Source organism: Bombus pyrosoma, linkage group LG15, assembly GCF_014825855.1.
Source record: "Bombus pyrosoma isolate SC7728 linkage group LG15, ASM1482585v1, whole genome shotgun sequence".
Taxonomy (NCBI): Eukaryota; Metazoa; Arthropoda; class Insecta; order Hymenoptera; family Apidae; genus Bombus; species Bombus pyrosoma.
In genome coordinates this window covers 177,257-196,665 of record NC_057784.1, presented here as the reverse complement: position 1 = coordinate 196,665, position 19,409 = coordinate 177,257, and the positions used below count along the sequence as shown (strand labels likewise).

General features: G+C 42.1%; 1 protein-coding gene across 7 annotated transcripts in view; it reads right to left on the bottom strand.

Moving 5' to 3' along the window:
- Nucleotides 1-19,409, bottom strand: part of LOC122575960 (cadherin-99C) — a 74,595-nt gene that overhangs the window by 7,853 nt on the left and 47,333 nt on the right. For 2 of the 7 annotated variants that reach the window (XM_043745524.1, XM_043745525.1), the window contains 12 exons: nt 17,762-17,827; nt 16,561-16,739; nt 14,291-14,413; nt 11,044-11,307; nt 4,890-5,039; nt 3,917-4,135; nt 3,572-3,766; nt 2,249-2,536; nt 1,766-2,083; nt 1,378-1,518; nt 435-719; nt 82-255 (listed from right to left, as the gene is read on the bottom strand). In XM_043745524.1, coding sequence (XP_043601459.1) covers nt 82-255; nt 435-719; nt 1,378-1,518; nt 1,766-2,083; nt 2,249-2,536; nt 3,572-3,766; nt 3,917-4,135; nt 4,890-5,039; nt 11,044-11,307; nt 14,291-14,413; nt 16,561-16,739; nt 17,762-17,827 — 2,402 coding nt within the window. The other 5 variants (XM_043745526.1, XM_043745529.1, XM_043745527.1 and 2 more) reach the window with 5 other exon arrangements.

The window sequence follows — 19,409 nt, the reverse complement described above, 5'->3', positions numbered from 1 at the left end:
TTCCACGCCATCGAGACTCGGTGGACTTGGTAACCGCTAGCTAGTTTCGATATCGAATCGTGTCACTTAAACTCAACTCACCGTTACTTGAAGCACCGTGTAATCTGGTATATTCTCTTTAACTCGAGCCTCGTAGCTGCTTTGATGGAAAACAGGAACTTCGTCCTCGACATCTATAACTTTCACCGTAACCGTAGCAGTAGCTAAGCGATAATCAGGAGCACCGTCTCTCGCGGTTACCACAAATTTGTATTCCTAAGGAACGAAATCTGTTTAATTTCCTGGCGATTCCTATTCCTAAACTCTAAATATACATGTATATGTTTGCTTGTTTCACCATTATGTACGCATTATGTGCGTTCACCATTATGTTCGTCGCGTCAACGAAATACTGAAACTTTTGCTATCAGTAACGTTATAAAAATCAAACGTACATCATTCTGCTCATAGTCCAAAACGATTTTCGTCAACACATCTCCGGTTTCAGGATCGACAGTAAACGGTATGTCGTCTGGCGCGAAATACGTGATTTCTGCGTTGATGCCTTCATCGGCATCTTCAGCATGCACCCGACCTATTAATTTCCTAGCTTCTCCTTCTTTCACAGTAAACTCGTAAGGCAAGTCGACGAATTCCGGGTTCTTGTCGTTGATGTCTGTTACTTTGATGTTTACCGTTGCCGTGTTGAACAAACCGCCAGAATCTTCAGCCTTTATCAGCTATCACGAGGAAAAAGGGATGTTAATCGGACAAGGCTGTGTGAAATGGAATGCTTAAGAGGCCGACGCACCATCAACCAGATCGCCGGACAACCGAAAATCAGACGACTAAGCTCGGCGACGAAGCTCGACGGCTCGAAAATTGTCAATATCGCAGAGATCGTCCAACAGAATGGATGTCGAGGAAAGCATTGTAATTATAAAGTTGCAAAAAAGAAAAGAAAAAAAGAAAGAAAGAAAGAAAGAAAGTATCGAGCGCGTCCTTCGTTACAAGAACGCCATACAAAAACGAATGTTGGCCTTCAAATCGTTCAGACGAGCTGTTAAGTGTAACAAAACTATCGGTAACGAATATGGCATAGGGATCGCAGCTCTTCTGACAATGATCGAAATAACTAATAGAGAAATATTTACCAAAGACCGAGTGAAAATGAATTTCAAAGATAGCAGAATAATCGGAGATCCGCGGTGCAAGCCTGATCAACTATCTGCAAAATGTCTTGTCTGCAAGAAAGTTGCTTGTCAATTTGACTCGATGTACTTGATTGGTCGCTACGGTCCAGTGTGCACGGACCGCTCATATACGTACTCCGTAGTCCGTACGGCGACTAGTCGATAGTGTGTAAAGGCGCTAAACGATTGGCAAACATAAACTTACCAGCTGATAACGGGTCAGATCCTCCCTGTCCAACTTCCTTATAACAGTGATCACGCCTGATTTGTCACCGATCGCAAATTGACGCAGATCGTTTCCCGATACGATCGAGTACGACACTGGATCGTTCTCTGGGTCAACAGCCTATCAAATAGAGATCAAACAGAGTTAAAGACGTAAGTAAAAACGATCAGTTTTGGATGAAATAAAGAAAGAAAATGTTTCTTGTTAATCGCGTTCTATTTGGCAGCTTTACCGATAAAATCGACGCCAGTTGCGGCCACAGTACTCTTCCGTTACTCTTCGTTTCAACGTTCTCTCGCTCTCTCGACAACGTTTACCAGTTAGCGTAAAACGAAGATGACCGTTAAAAGTAATTACAAACGCTTACGGTAATCGTGGCGACCGTGGAATTAATGGACGCTCCCTCGCTGACTTGCACCTCGTATACCGGTTGCTGGAACACGGGACTCCTGGTATTGGGTCCGGGAATCACGTTTACCTCGACGATCGTCTGTGAATATTTTCCACCCTTGTCAGTAGCTTGTACGGTAATGCTGAATTGTTCGCCTGCGTTCAGCTTTCTCACGGATTCGATTAGGCCGGTCTTCGGATCGATTTTAAATTTATGTAGTCCATTATTTGACACGTGATAGATGCTGTATGTTATTTCGGCATTCTCCCCTTCGTCATTATCCGTTGCCTCCACCTAGATTATTCAACATCGGTCGGTCGAATTTTTCCAAGTCGTGCATACGAAATTTTCATTGTTTTTCTGTTTTTCTTTTTCAATGCGAAACAAGTAGGAAATAATAGCATTGATAGGCGAAAATAAGATTGTTTTCCATTAATATCACGGAATTGGCGAGCCTACCTTTGTCACTACTTTCTTCGTTTCTCCAGCCTGAACGGTGATGGGAGCTATCATAGGAAGCATAGGTGCGTTGTCATTAACGTCGTTCAATATCACCACGAAGGATAATGGCGCAGAAGCAGCAACGCCCGTCTTTTCCCTGGCCACCACTTGAAACCGGAAACGACCAGGACTCGGAGGATCACGATCCAGATTCTCTTCGTTCACGACGAGTATACCGGAAGGGTCGATCGCGAAGAAATTGGTGGTTAATTCGAAAGTGTAAGCTGGTTTCGGATCTTCGGGGCCCTAAACGCACAGTTAATTCGACAAACGCAATGTTATGAACAGATATAATAAAACAAGGCCTGCTATAACACGCGAATTAAACCATACGATATTTAACGCTACTTGTAGCGCTATCGACGCTATCTATATTCGTTTAGAAATCGCATGCTAATTACATATTTTCTACGCCTAATTCACTTCGTTTACATGTTCTACGACAGAAGGTAAAATTGTTTGCGTGCATCGATCATTAAACGGTATAGAAACACAAAGCCATGCTACTCTATATTTGCATGTACACATCATCGTTTCGTCAGTATTCGATACGATCCACGAACTATCAGAATCCAAGCATAGACACTATTCGCTGACATGACGTCGCAACTTACGAATATCGAACAGATCCAATCCTTTTTCTCATTTATTATCGACGCTTCAATACGATCAAACATCAATGCCATTTTCACAACGTTTGAAAGGACAATGAACATCGGCTAACGTAGAAAAAATCGAATAGCTGAATTTTGCTTTCTGCTTTGCCGCCCATTTTTAATTACTTCTGAAATTGAATAACGAATAATTTTTCGTCAGCTTATCAGCTTATTTCTTATCAGCGAATAAACTCTTGGCAAGCTATTCGTTATTTCAATAAATAATTCGCCCAACTGTGCGGTCGATGTTTCGCTGAAACGAAACGCGCCGAGCCTGCGTCGATCTATTTCCGGATGATGACTTGACATTTTTCACGAAACGAAGTAAACATCGTCGCGCGATGTACTTTGTCTAAGAGTTTACTTACGATCTTTCTTAGAAAAAAAGAAAACCGAGTTCCTTGATCGATCGAACAGGTGGCAGCAATTAGTTTCGAAAGGAACGAAATATTTAGATATTCGTGTTCGACCATGTTCCTTTTATAGATTTTTCCTAGTTTCTTTTAAGAGATCGATTCAGCGGATAGGTAGGGGAACGTTATTCGTTAAGAACGAGGGAAATTAAAGCATCGGTCCGTGGCTCGTTGAACCGAGTCGGCAGATCGATTTCCAAGATTAAACTTACCAAATCAGCGTCCGAAACGGTGAGTACCACAGGATTGCCTATTTTGTCGATAACCTTTGTTCCGATCGGGGCATTCTCATCAACGAAACCCTCTATGTTCGATGCTGTTATAATCGGGGGGTTGCTGTCGACTGGCTTCACAGTGATGGTCAATTTCGCTGTGGCCGATCGTTTCGCCTCCGACACCTCGACAGCCTTCCGTCCAGTAAACAAACGAATAATTTTACTGTACGTTTATAAATATGTATTATATATTATACGTAACATTATATACGCGTTTGCCATCTCGACCACATCCACGGATACGAAAAGGTTTAATAAACGTCGCGTCACCACCACTCTTACCTTGATGATAATATCGAACTTCTTGGTAACCGTTGTGTCCACCGCCTTGATTTGCTTCACGGCGCCAGTGTTGGGGTTTATTTCGAAAAACTCTCGATAATTCGATGGATTGCCACTGAGAAACGAGTAATGAATGGGTGCGTTTATACTGTCCATATCAACCGCTTGTATTTTCTCCGGCGATATATTAAGTATCCCGGATAACACTCCACTCGATACCTGATGGAGAAAAAGGCACAATGTATAGAACCGGTTCGCCGATAGCTTAGAACGTTGTCGCGCGAGATTTCAGAGCAAAGAAATCGGTCGCGTGTTAAAAATCCACGGTTCCACGTCGTCTCATACTATATACAATGCACGATAACGCATTGGCGCATTTGCGTCGCGTACGTCGAACCGTACGTGTACTCTGCCAATGTTCGGTTTCTAAGACTAACGATCGTCTATACCTTTATATCGACGTCTACCAAAATTTATTCGTTCCAAAGTAGCCTGAATTTTCTCCAAGAAATCGTCATCTATCGCCAACTCGTAAAACGCAATAGTACCCATTATACCTTGGAATTCTTCAGAATTTTCTACATCTACCAAAGTTTGCTCGATTATCCGTACAATTTGGCCAAATCACACGATAGCATTGTTCGGCTGTATAAGAACACGTACGAGACCTCTCGCTTAACATTTATATTTAACGTTTTTGCAACGATATATGCGCTTAGTTTTAATTGGTCTCTTACCTCTCTATGGCCCGTATCGAACCGAGGCTCCTTTCATTCTCGAGTATGTTTCACATTCTATTATTAGTATCTTGTACGCGCAAACAGCCAATATATGTATGTACTTTATTCGCTTATTATCGTGCGATTATACCAAGTTATTATAGGAAATGATTTGTTTGAAACAATTACAGTCCCTAGATTTCGGATCAACGGGAAAGCTGCGTTCGATTTCAACGTGCAATAAATGTACTTACGGATGCCGAATATTCTGGATTAATGCAGGCGCCATCCAACAGCATACAACCTTGATAGATGAAGGAAGGATCTTGATCATCGTCGTCTCTGATATTTACCGTCAAGGTGGTGGTAGATGTGAACCTTTCGGATACGTTCCTTGCACGATCCTATCAACAAATAGTTTATCATGTATTATTTTTTATCTCGTCATTTTACCAATTAACATCATGGTCACGGTTGTACTTTCCAATGCGATGAAACCAATTCCTTTCGCCGTTCTCCGCAATAAGAAACTAACGTATACGTTAAAAAAATCAATCATAAAAAAAATGCGATTCATATCAAAAGGCTTTTTTTTATTGAAATACGCTTCGTACCATGGATATTTCTCGTTTCCCACGAATTTGAACGAGTTCCAAGAGGATAATAAACGACTAACATATTAGAAGGGAATACAGCTGCGAACGATGTAGCGAGACCGAACGAACACAAAAATGTAATAATAACTTATTACGAAATAAAATTACTAAAAGTAATACGCAAACAATTACCACGACTACGTTATGCAAACGTTATTTCTTATTACAACTTACTTCCAACTACACGCGTATATACATATCCTTTTTTTTTCAATTTACATTCACATATTTCTCATACTGTCATATCGTTTGGAAGAAACCGATTCATCGCGAGCCGAGTCAACGCGATTCCAACGCACGGAAAAATATTCGCGAGTTAAACGCAACGGACCTACGCTCCTCTGTTGTTGGCTCGATTATCCTCGAATTACGAAAGTTCGATGGTCGCAAGTGAAACAAGAACGAAAACAAGTATCGGCCAAAAAAGAAAAAAAGTGCGTCCTTATCTGCCAATGCAACGCTTCGTATTAAAATCGAGTTTCAGCGAGAGATGAGAAGGCGAGACGCCGGCGGTTACGAGTTCCGGTGGAACTCGAAGCCATCGTGATCCAGCACAGACTTTGTTGCCGCTTCTCTTTTCAACTTTTCTCTTTCACTTTGCCCTTTGTTCGTTCTTTCCTCTCGCTCTTGTGTGTTGTAGCACCGTTCACGGGCGTGGCACCGATCCTCGTAACCGAGAGACAATTGTACGTGGCGCCTCGGCGGTCAGAAAAATATTTTTACGAGTTTAGTCGTCGATTTCCTTACCTCGTTGATAATCTTTTAATATCTAATCTCGCCGAAGAAAGGAAAAAGAACGAGTTTACGGTGGAGAAGGTTTGTGTACTTGGCGGAAAGGAGGACAATACGTTGGAGAAGACGCGCAGCCAGCTGTTCCACACAATATTCAAATGAGCCACACCTGTAGCAGCAGCTGTTGCAGCGATCCACGTTACCCTTGCGACCAGCAGAGAGATCGATCATGAGTTCAAGCAACTACGGAGATTCGCCGTGTTATCGCCTACACCTTCTACATTTCACATATTCGTGACAATTTCTAACATATTTTATACATCGTAACAATTTTATACGTGACTTGAAATTCGCGTAAGCGCGACAGCAATTATTTTTATTAATAAGCAGGTTTCATATTTTCTGCCGTACGCTTACACACGCCATATGTCACGCCGATGTCAATGTCGAAGTTAAACGATTCCGTTGAACGTAATCCATAAGTAAATGACCAACTTATACGCTTAGCGGTCAGCTCACTCACCATTGAAAAGGCGTTGACTCGTTGCCGTGCAAGTAACACGAGCAGCAACACTTTCACCGGATTAAAATGTTCCATCGTCGATTTCGCGTCACGTTCACTTTTATTCTAAATGGCTCTAGCCGCTTTCGATCAAGTCCATTGTTTCAATTTTAATTTTGAAATTTTTATGCAAGCCTGTACAAAGCGTCAGAACGCGTTTCCCATATAATCGACGCAAACGAGGTGGGTGTCGCTCGACGGCCGTAGGAACAACGAATAACAAACGAAACAAACGAAGAAAGCGACGGCTTTCTAAAGCCGCTTCAGCATTCAGCATTCAGCATTCAGCATTCAAACGGTCGAAAGACAGCCACGGTATAGGCACGATATCGTATGTTTGGAGTAAAGTGCAAAATGTAACGGCGCGTCGTGAAACGCATCTTGGTACGGTTCGACGATTTTATCGCTGAAACGCTGTCATTTCCTTTTACGAGTATCGCGCGGACGAGTGCTGCGTACGAGTGCTGAATCTTCGCAGAAATCTATCATCCGCAGAGTCGCGCCATCGTTCGCAGCGGCTTTGGGATTCGCACGGTGTTTCCTGTTTCCCGGAAACGTCCTATGCACGCTACATGTTTCGCGCAATACGCGCGCGCACACCAGTTGTTATACGCCTCGATAACACCATTGCCTTGAATCCGGATTATCGTGTAATTTTATACCGCGTACATCAACTTCGCGAACGGTCATCGTACTTACTCTCGCACGAGATTGCCCTCATTGTTTTATCGCGGGTTTCAAACCCAGTCACGCCGCTATCTATCCAATATTGCTGGCCGTTCGACGCGGAAGGAACCAATCCACGATCGGTAATCACTGTTTCGCGATCGCTGTTGCACCATGGCGTAGAAATCAACTGTTCGTCGTAACATTCAAGCCTAACAAACCAAACTGCGAATATAAAGGATGCTGGTATTTCGTACTTGGCCGTATCCGAATAATCGGTCTCGGATATAATATCTAAATCGTGTACGCGGACGTACGTGGAATTTCCATATATCTGCGAGAGAGACCTATCGCGCGAACGGAATCGAAAACGTTGATCGTCGTAATGGACATAACCGACCGTGGTTCCGCCATTTGCATAAACTCTTAATCGTCGGTGAAATCTGAACGCGTTCTGCATCTTTGGTGCCCAAAATGCGTAAAACTAAGGTCGATACGTACGCCAATGCGCCAACACTTGCTGCTATATATATATATGTATATATACGAGACAAGCGGCTTCCCGTGGCCACATTGTAGAAATCGTTCGTTTCACCAACACCCTCGCCTATATCCCTCTAATATTTAATATTCGCCATTAATCTCCATTCCACGAACGATTCGTTGCTGATGGCACGTTTCGCGCACGGCTCTGCCACTCGCAATCACGCTCACTCGCTTCGACAAATTCGAAACGGAACGCCGCCTCTTTTCCTATTTTCAAACCCAGAGATATAGATCCGATGCCGCCATAACTAAACATAGCACCGCTGCTATTCTCCCATTTTTCCCATTCAACGATAGAACGTTAATAGAACGTTAGGTACATCGTTTACGAATATTCTATTACATCGGTCAAAGATTCGAATCATTAAGACGTGGCTGGGTTATAATAGTGTGAAGGAAACATCGAGTTTAAAAATACGCGTCGAATATCGAGAAAGAAGAGACGAAGCAAAATTAGATGGGATTAGATCGCTAAAGTTTGAAACGTTTTATCGTTCGCCTATTTTATCGAACGCTCGACAACCAGACTCGACTGACTTATCGTTAGCGTGCAGTTTTTCGATTCGCTTGAAGTACGTTCGCGGAATAAAAGATGTCGAGAAACGAGCGACTTACGACGCGATTTCACTTTCGTCAACGCTTCTACAGATAGATCTGAGCGCGACTCGATAGGAGCGTGATTCGAATACGCATCTACCAAGCGACATAGTTTTTCACAGGTTGCACGCTATCACGTTTCGCGTTCAACGATCACGAGAACGAGACACGCAGGAATAAATTTCACATATTGCAGCACGAATTTGCCACGTTTACGATTTCCGGCAGTCAAACGAGAATGAAATTTCAAGCTTGGGTTACGGCGCGCCGCGAGTCGAACGATGACTAATACCGCCAGGCGACTATCCTACCTTGCCCGGTTGCATCTGCAAACCTGCATACACCAATGCATGTAAGTCCTGCCATATTCGCTACCTATCGAGTCCTACTCACGGATACCTGGTTGTAACGTGAGTTTCTTCGTTCGCCTAGTCCACCAGCCGCGCAACTGCTGACATTTACAAGACAGCCATCGATCGATATTCTTTGCGCACTTTATCCGTCTTGATCGATGCGGATACCATGGAACGTCGGTTGAGTACTCGCTGCCGTCACCGGATAATTAAGACGATCGAGGTCGCGCATTTGTTATTGCACCAAGCTAAAGATAAGCCTGCCAGTTCAACGTAAGCTTCTAATAAGAACAAACGGTATAAGTACTATTCTCGCTATTGTCCCGAAAAGTTCTTCGTCGGCGTCGAGTATTTTGCTAGTGAGATGCGCATATCTAAATACCTTTGTTACATGTATACAAAGCAATAGTCATATTACTGCTATACTATATGTATCGTACCATCATTTACGTCTAATTCACGCGTTACGAATTAACGTGTAATTGTAATATTTGACAAACGGTATAGGGAGTAAAGAACTATCCTACAACAGCGCCGCGTCGCTAAATTGAGAAAATGTGCGTTGAATCTGTGAAAGATGGGATTACTCGAGTTCAGCTTCGCAGAAAACAGAACTCAAAAGAACCGATCAGTCCGAGATCAGCATCAACGACGGTGTGGTAGCTAGGGAATTTGCGAATCTGTATCTCCGGTAGCGTATTTAGTCGCGAAATTAACAATGTCGACTCCGAGAAAGCGATATGCAAATATCTACAAGCGCTCGCTCTAATCGCTACCTTCTAATCTTGCTGCGCGTGCCAAAGCTGCGCATCCAACTAACACGATATCGCGAAGGATACGTGCTGTGCTCCGTGTTCGATCCCTTCCCCTCTTTCTTTTTTTTTTTCATGTTAAACGTATTATCGAGCACCAATTATCCGGTCGCTTTACAGCCGAGCTGGAAAAGTTAGATCGTTATACCAAGATTTTTATCTTTTCGTTATGATGGCAATGCATACGATACATAATACCGAATGTTACGAAATAAATATCGTAAACGTACGCACAACGAACAAACGCGTGAAACTAAATAATAGTTGGATGGTTCAAATCTCGCAGAAGCGAAACAAGACCCAATTGCTTAGGTCGTACGATGTAAAGCAAGCTACTTATTATTATAACGACGATTCGTGATCTCCTTAATATAGATTCTATCTATCTTTTCATATTTCATAGATATTCGTTACTCATTGGAAAATGGGCATATATAGAAAGGAAAGAAAACTAAGAAGAGACCGAGGTACTGATTTTCGTATTGTATCCGCGACGATGGAAGACCACGCAAACATCGATTACTAAATCGTAAGGAAAATCGATATGCTAATACGAATATCATCCGAGGATCAATAGATGACTCGTCTCGATGACTCATCGAATCCTTTCTTACGCTTTCGTCACGCGCTAACCGACCGATGACTATTTTCGTATAGTCACTCCTCCTTTCTATTGATTTACCGTTAAATTAAGAAAATATTTTAAAACACCTTAATGGAAACCGCATAGACGATCGCGATCGATTTATATAATTTTCGAAAAATAAACTATCGATACGCGGTGGCGAGTCGTAAAAATTTTCAATTACCATCGGCGTTAGCAGCTAGCCTAACTATTGCAGACGACGCGACGAACCTATACAAATAACCTGGAAGCCGAGGGTATCGAGAACGTTGCTTTGCAAATCGATCGAATAACCAATGGTTACCGGGATTTCCAAAGACAAATTATATCTATCTAACCGGAAAGCCAGGAAATACATCGGTGCAAATCGTATTATATATTCGCGTATAGTTTAGCCATTCGGAACTACGGCAACTACTTTTACGAAACTTGATAGAATCCCTTCTTCGACAGAATCGTGTCGGGAACGGCTTAATCCTAACGTAACGTAAAGTACTATAATAAGTGGGATCGCGTTCAAAGGATTCGGTGGGAAATCTATATTCGTGCGAGTACCGTTACGCGCAATCGATGACAGAAATAACTGTAATTGCTGCCTCGTTAACGCATTCTTATCTTCTTATCACCACTGCGCCGTATCGAACATGTGGATCAATGTTTTGCAATTAATTGATCGATTTCTATCGGGAAGCAGACACGGAGAGTCAGAGTATCGAATTTAGAGGGAAAGAGCGTGAGGCACGATGACGAGTGAAAATTACTTAAAAACTACCCGAAAATTGGACACCTGTGTCGTGTAAATAATAAAGTTTAAATATTTTTTTTTTTTATCGGATCGCCAAAGAATAGAGGTACTTACCGATGCCAAAATAGTGACGAGGTATCGTTGCGTTCTTTCAAAATCCAGGGTACGGTTAACAGTAACTTGGCCTTGATGAGGTAAGTTAATGCTGAAATAACCGTATCCGTCAGCCGTTGTTATTCTATTTCGACCAACTCCGTCGTTGTTTCCAATGCCAGTTCCGTCACCAGGAGCGATCGAGTATTCCACGATGCCGTTCACACCGGCATCCGCGTCCACGGCCACCACGTTTTTGAAGATGGTCGAACCAACTGGCGTCAACTACGACCAAATCATACGGAATTGGATGGAATAGTTGCGTAAAAAGATATTTCTTACTAGTACAGCTATTAGTAAGAAAAGTAATCATATTCTTGAAACATTCCCGTCTAGATCAGAATAACCATAGAAAAATTGCAATTTCATCGTTATTACAGACCTGTGATCTCTTAGCGAAACGAAATTATAGCGTACAGCTGTTCCCACGACGTTACGTGAAAATAATTCACAGAATTTGTCGTAGGATCGACTCGTGGCTTTTCGATAAACCTCGCGATAAAATCAGGCTATCGTGGCGCGAACCGCGAATGTAGCGCGATACGAACTTGCGATTTTTGCGGTTACCACGACCGATTATCAACGGGAACGATTCAGCTTTCTCCGTTTCTCTTCTAGGAAAATCGGCCGGCTGTTTTTCATGCCCATGGTAGATTAATTAGTTTAAACGGATAATCGCGAACAACGCGTTCCACGATCTCGACCGAGATGAAATTAAAAGTGCAGGTGTACCTTCGTTTGCATGGTCGTGTCACGCATTGATACGGCAACGTGTCTATGTATTAATTCGGAGATAATCGTCAGCCACTGTGGCTACAGAGATACCCTCTTTCCTCGTTCCTAATCGTATATCTGAATCTATGTATCCGTCGAACGTAAGAACGTAAGAACGAAAGAATCTCTACTTAAGGTTTTTTACTACTCCTAACGGTTCGTTCGATTTTTTGCATTGGAAGAGCAATTATCAAGATTTCCCTGTCTGTTGCGTTCAATTATTATACGTACATACGTAAATACGTTATCGACATCGATCAATTAGTCCGCGGTTCAAGACAGTGGCTACCGTTTCGAAATCCGATCCAGCTTAATTCCAGCAAAACCGATAAAAGAGCGAATTGAAATTACGTAACGAGCAAGCTGTTGTGCGAAAATAACGGTTACGAGAAAAAGAAAAAGAAAAAGAAAAACAATGAAAACAACGGTATTGTTGTAAATTGTTTCATCGGTAAGACCATGTAGTTGGTTAAATTTTGAAATTTCGTCAAATTCTAAATACCTATCCGACATCTACGCTCGATCGAAGGTATAAAAGTCTGCTTGTAATTACAAAACCACTTTATCTTACAGTGCGAAAGTGCATCGACGATAAATTATATACCGCGCAACATCCACTAAACGCAAGTGAATTCAAATCAAACTCATTCATATTAATACGAATGCAAAACTTTAATAGAAGCAACGTTAATACGGCGGGATAAATAATTCAACGAGTTCATTCATAAAACACCGACAAGTATGCACGTAGAACGTATCGATACTATACCAGAAACATATACGCTAGAACGCGCACACTTGTATTAAAATTTGCCCATCTATCACCTATTTAATCACCTATTTTAAATCGTTTATCCAACTTTGAGGATTGTCGCGTCTCAACAAGAAACGATGGTTCAGGCTAGAAACGGACTGCAAATTCGAACGATTCGCAAATTACTTCACCGACCAAAACCTACCAAACGAAAGAAACGAGGCTCGTGCTCGTCTGTTGCTTGTTCGTAAACGTGCTGGGAAATACGGAATTTGTCGCAACAATATCCCGATGATCGTGTCGCGTATAACGATCCACGCTTAACGGCCGAACGGCAGCCGTGGACAGTTTCAACGTACCGTTATGCGTTACCTCTACAGATGTAGCCCGATAGCATGCTTGTTCACGATCGTAAAATGCAAGTTCATTAAAATAAGTATTAACATGGAATCGAAGGGAGAGCAAACGCATGCCAGTGCGTGCCGTGGCATCTGGCTGGATCAACCGGTATTCGCGAGATGCGCGCCATTCCTATTATAACGGTCCGTTAGCGTAGAAAAGAAAAGGAATCCGCGCCACGAGAATTCCGCCGACTCTCCTCGTTTCTCTTTGACACGGTCGTGACGAAATTTCCGACGACTGCTACGTATCTGCTACAGATTGAAAGAGCGATTTACTTTTCCAGCTGTTACCAGATAACTTGCCTACGAGATTTATATAACTTTCCGTTTAAAAATGTTCATTTAACGTTAGTTCTAGATAGACTGCCGCCGATCGATAATGCGATTAAACGGATATTCTGTGGCAAGCATCTTCGGAAACATCGAATTTCACGGATAGATCGATTTTTCTAGTAACGCGCGTTTCAGCGTCGTAATTAAATTCGATTTCTATGAAATGCATATTTCTCGTTCGATGATAGTTGTTCGCGCGTTCGATTTATTGTAATCGCAATATTACTCGCTCTTACTAGATCATTCCTGTTACGCAATTACACAGTACAGCTCTATTAGTAATAGGTATCTATTCTTATCTTTACTCGTCGTTACGTAAGTCGTGAAACATCCATGTGTAGCTAACATCACGGATAAACCTATCGTTAGTAGCGCTTATACTAGGGAATCCGTCGATGCAATTAGCATTCGTAGTACTTTTAATTTCGACGGGAATTCAATCACGTAGCGGGTTCATCGACTCCGAGACATTTGCAATTTTAAATATCGTCGAACCATTCGAACACGATACGCTTTAGAATCGACCGTGTCACGTCGATTATTTTATCTTTCTTTCGTTATGGCGATTCCTTCGCTTTTCATTTAACGTCGCCAGGTCTGTGCAAATGTGTCTTTATAATTCCCAAATGTGATTACGTTAGTAAGGAAAGCCTGCTTTATTTATTTCGTTACATCATTCTTGCGGATAACCAAGGATCGACCAACTCACCGATTTATCGTTCTTTGTCGATCGATAAATTTTTACCCAACTGGATGCCGGTAATTCGAAATTTCCTGAATATCATCTTTAATAATACTTAAATATAACTTTGATCGAGTTGACTTTTCCTCTATATACACGTGAGACGAACGCTACGTGCGTGTATTTTTAGAATACAGTAGAATTAAGGTACTTTCACACCAATTTCTTTCGCCTGAAAGGATGGAATACTTTATGCCGACTTACCTCTGGCACCGTTGTCTCGTACGGCGTGTTAATGAATTTTGGCGCATTATCATTTATATCCGACACTCGCACGATCACCGGTATGGTCCGTTTCTTGTTCGTTTGCTTCACCGTACAGCTTAACTGCAAAAAGAACGAAAATTACCTTATGCTAAATTACTGCATACAAAAATTTATAACCAACAACGCTCGATACAAAATGATGATTCCGATAGCCTAGCGTTAAAAGTTTTTATATTTCTTCGCATTAATCCTTATTATCGTATTGTCGAGTTAGACGGTATACAGGCAAATTTACGAAAAATTTTGATCGATACGAACGCTTTTACGATATATAGGCGATATATAGGCGATATATAGGCGATATATAGGCGATATATAGGCGATATATAGGCGATATACAGGCCAACGATAAATAATTGTAAGAAATGGACGCGAGGGTGCCATTTGCAGATTGTCATCTAATCGTCTCGCGATTTTCTACATTCGTCGTTTACGCCATTACGATAATTATCGATAAGACTGCTAGAATTTCAATTGATCTTCCCTTCTCTACCGCTTACCAAACAAAGGCAAAGTGTACGCGGGATTTCCAAGCGATTGGATTTTATACGGTCAATTTGCGAAAACGGCAAATACGAGCAATCTCTTACGGAACGTTGTATCAGAACGCTGCTCTAGACCTTTCACATTCCTCGCACCACAGTGTCATAAGAGACAACGTGCATTCCCCGCTGCCGATATGGCTACAAAGAACGGCATCGTATACCATGCAATTTCAATTTACAAATTCAATAACAGTCTGATCTTTCCTCGGATGTTTGTACAGAGTTTACCGATTTTACGCTACCTTTCCCACTAACAAATATGCCATACTAGATATTCGATCGATTCTCGATTGAATTCGTTACTTTCCCCGATTTGATTATTTCGATTCTATCGTCAAATTCTCTTGTCCTCCACTTACCGCACTTACACGCTAATGCACGCGTCAGAGCAAAACGTTGGACGAAGCGTTCGTTAGAAACGAAAGATGCTGCAAATTCTATCGCAAGCTGAACGTGATCGTTAAGAGTAAACAGTCACCGTTAAATAACCGTTCAGAAGGTCAACGAAGCACACCGCGATAAAAACGAAACTGAGCGAAATTAAATCGACGGAAGGGGATCGTTGCTTCCGGTTTTGTCCCGACTGCTAAGTTCATTGGCTGCGAACAGGAGCAAAAAATTCCGGGGCCGATTAACGAGATTCCTTTTCAAGAATGAAAGAGCGCTCTTCTCGAATCTCGCAGAAAATGCCACGAGACAGTGCCAAGCGTAGAAACTGTCGCCCCACCACCAGTTTCCGCGCAAAAACCTTTCGCAACGGGAGCGTCTCTCGAAACCAGAGTCCTCGTTTTTCACCCTATCGACCGAGGATTCACCGTGTCTTATTTACGATAACGAGAATTTCGCATTCGTACTGCGTGCATTCGCGCGACGATCGTCATTAGCGATGATCGTCAAGTCAAAGTCTCTATCGTGCATTTCTTAAATGGTCTCTTTATCCGATCGATACGTGACACTTGGAGAATAACAGCAAAAACCAGATTCCAGGTATCGAGTTGCTCGTCATCGAGTTCATCCTAACGGTGATCAAACGATTTTTGAACGGATCGGGATTTTAAAGTTGTTAATTCGATAGGACCGATTACGAGAGAAATTAACTTTTTAACATTTATAACGTTCAAATGTCGCTAATTTTTCACCAATATCTCGAATTATTTAGAAATAGTTTGCTGTTTTATTCGCCCGTTCCATAGATGCTAGGATCAGCAAACGTTATTATTAAATAATAATTTAATTGCGGATAAATGAGAATAAGAATAGTCTCGTGCGAGCAAAGACTTCGGTACCACTTGTACCTAGCAAAAAATGAATCATCTCCGCTGATCATCGGTCTGGTAATCTTTTCACGAGCAGCCAGTAGTGCATTTGAAAAACACGTACGTGCTTGATCGACCGTTTCTGTTATCCAGCTTCGGAAACACGTCTAGTTACATGCTCGGAACGAATCGCAGAGAAATATACGTGGCTTTCTCGAGATAAACACTGCGACACACGAAGCGAGCAACTGCCGATTGCGTAACGCAAAACGCGGATAATAGATTCGACAAATTTAATCTCGCACGACCGTGCTAAGCGCAAAAGTGGTAGCCTACTACCTAATGTTCCGTTAGAAAATCCATTTTGTCGAAAGTAACCAAGTTTACTAGTAAAACTTTGTCTTACCTGAAAAACAACGTGCGAGAGATTTTCATCGTCCCTGTCCAGAGGATCCAACAGCTGCAGCTTCTTTCCATTCAGTTTAAAACGAGGCTGTCTTCCAGGAAAGATCAACTCCAGCGTGGTCTCGTTATACGGATCGCCAGATACCGGAAGTTCCTCCGGCACGGTCTTCTGATCGGTCGCTGAAAAATGAAAACCCGTGAACCGCCATCGCTACAACCATCAACGTGCTGGAAAACATGCCTGCTGGGTGTAACGTATTCGCGCGGTCGATTCCACAACTAGACTAGTTATATTTAACATATTTTCCAACATTCGTCCTACGAATACCTATCTATTATCCTTTATGGATAATACGGTAGAATCACAGCCGTCTTCTACCCGAATAACAGGAACAAAAGAAGGAAGCAATAGTAGATGCAAAAAGCTTACGAATACCTTTGGATCGATAAGAATCGTCAACGGACCAGTTATTAAGATATTAAACTTTCAGAGGCTTACACATACGCCTAGTTCTTACGGCACAAAATGTTCAATCGATCAAGCATCTTTTACGCCTGTCTAGCGTAACAATTGTAAGGCGGTTAAATCTTGGATTTCCTTCTTTTCATCGGCCCGTCTACGCAATTGTAAAGTTACGTCGTTAGAGAAGAGAACGCGGCTACTACGTTAAAATCGGTAAGAGGCTACGAAATGACTTCCTCGTGTTCGCACTCTGGATAATTAACGTTATCTTGGCAAACTAGGCGCGATCTCGAGGACTCGAGCAATATCTCGTTAGTGACATCCAGCGCTCCCTAATTGCATCGCGTCGATTCGCTTCCCTTCATTTCGCATAATTCCTCGTTCAACATTTTATCCCGCGACATTAATAGAGCATTAACTTTTCGCCTAATTACTCGATTACGAATGTCGGATATCGTTCGAACGAACTTTTCTTTTCCAATTTCGAAAATCTTTACTATTCTTTATGCTTTGACGTTACGCGCGACAAATAGTAAATAATAAAGAAGTCGGAAATTTACTTTTATTTCGCTAACGTTGAGTAACACGATGTATGTAAACAGTTGGAAGCACGAAAGTTGGAAGTGCGAAAAAAAACTGGGTTATTCATAAGCCTAGAATAATTAGGTATTATTTGGAAGTTATGATTCGTACCTGTCGTTCTGGCGTTAAACGTAAATTAAATTAAACGCAAACTTACCATCTCCTCTGCTCTCCTCGATGTCAAGAATAATATTCGATTGTCCCGACTCTACCTCGCACAAGCCTGCAACAAACGAGGAAAAGCCTTCTGTCGGATTAACATTTTCGTTGTATCTCGCAAGACTTGCGTTTTATAATTTTATAATAGCGCAACGCTACTTCCCCACTCCACGGCCAGATCCTTTACAACTCTGGACAAAGTCTCTATTCTTTGACAATGCTTGTCATCTTGGTTCACATTATCTCACTAAACAGTCGTATCCTCGACACCTCGTACGCAACTTGAAGTCGCCGCCGGATATTCGGAAAAAATGGAGCACGTGTCAGAGAAACGCCCATTAAATACCAACTGGAATATTTACATCGTCGATCGTACATGGAAATTTCGTTGTAAATATCATTTTCATAAGTGTTTTACTAGAAAATGGTCCCTTGACCATTACGGTGAAAGTACGTTCGTGTACAATAATCATATCTCCGGTCTAACAGTTTTAAAACTTGGTAAGAGTCCTTCTTCCCTCGAAGAATCGCTGGAGCAGGTGCAAGAAATCTGTCTGACCGGAAACGTGACTCAGCGACACAAAACGGCCGCTTTTGAGAAAAAGATTACGAGATTACCGCGGCTGCAGTCGCATGGACGACACAGCTTACAAGTCCCAGCTGTTGAAACGTCTTGCTAGCTCACCATTATTCTATTTTTAGGCGAATTAATCGAGTTGCACGGACGGTGGCATCTGAATCGCAACAACCTCGCGCAGAATTTTACTTTGCAACAAACTCTAAGAATTCAAAATGCATCGCAAATGATTTGCAGGTAATACCATCCGAACCTTCCATGTGCAAGCGTTAAAGCGTCTTAGCAAAGGTTTCCGATCTTTCTACGGCTTAGGCAGCCTTATTAAAGAAAAATATCTGAGAATTTATTCGACCGATTTAGAGATATCTATTTTTAATCTAACTAACGATAAGCGGCGAAAAAACAGGTAACAGATTTATAGATAAAAATAGTCATCGTGCTTGAGACACAACTTCCTAAAGCATTTTATTGTGTAAGGTATCGTTCCGACCATCATCGTATGGAAACTAGCAAATATTAGAAACGTTTGATATTATTTTACGCGTGGTCGTTTCAGACTTTTTGATCATTGAGACGGGCACGAGTGTACGAGAGTGTAAGGCAGGATACAACCTTACGCATCGCGAGTATTCTTACATTCTGACACTTGGTGACGAGTCGATCTTTCATCGAAAGGTTAACGTCGAACGCTAATAGCCCCGATGAACGAAGATGCGCCGCTCCTCCATCACGAAACTTACTCTCACAATCGGTAAAACGCTAGATGACATTTACCTTCTCTTCCGTACGCGTTACCTACTTCGAGCCTTGAGCCAGTCCTCGTATCCGAGCCGAATCTTTAAATGGATAATTTTTTAACGGACACCTATCCACCTAACAGAAACGTGCACAACAACCGTGCAGAAATCCTTTTGTCTTGCGCTCGGTGACACGAGAGAGTCCTAAGATTGCCGTTACCGTTAGACGAAATCGCTCGAACATGGAAAACGGTGTTACGCTCGATAGGAGAATACCAAACGCCAAAATTATGCCGTTTCAGCTCAATTATGGCGTGTGTGCAGATGACGTA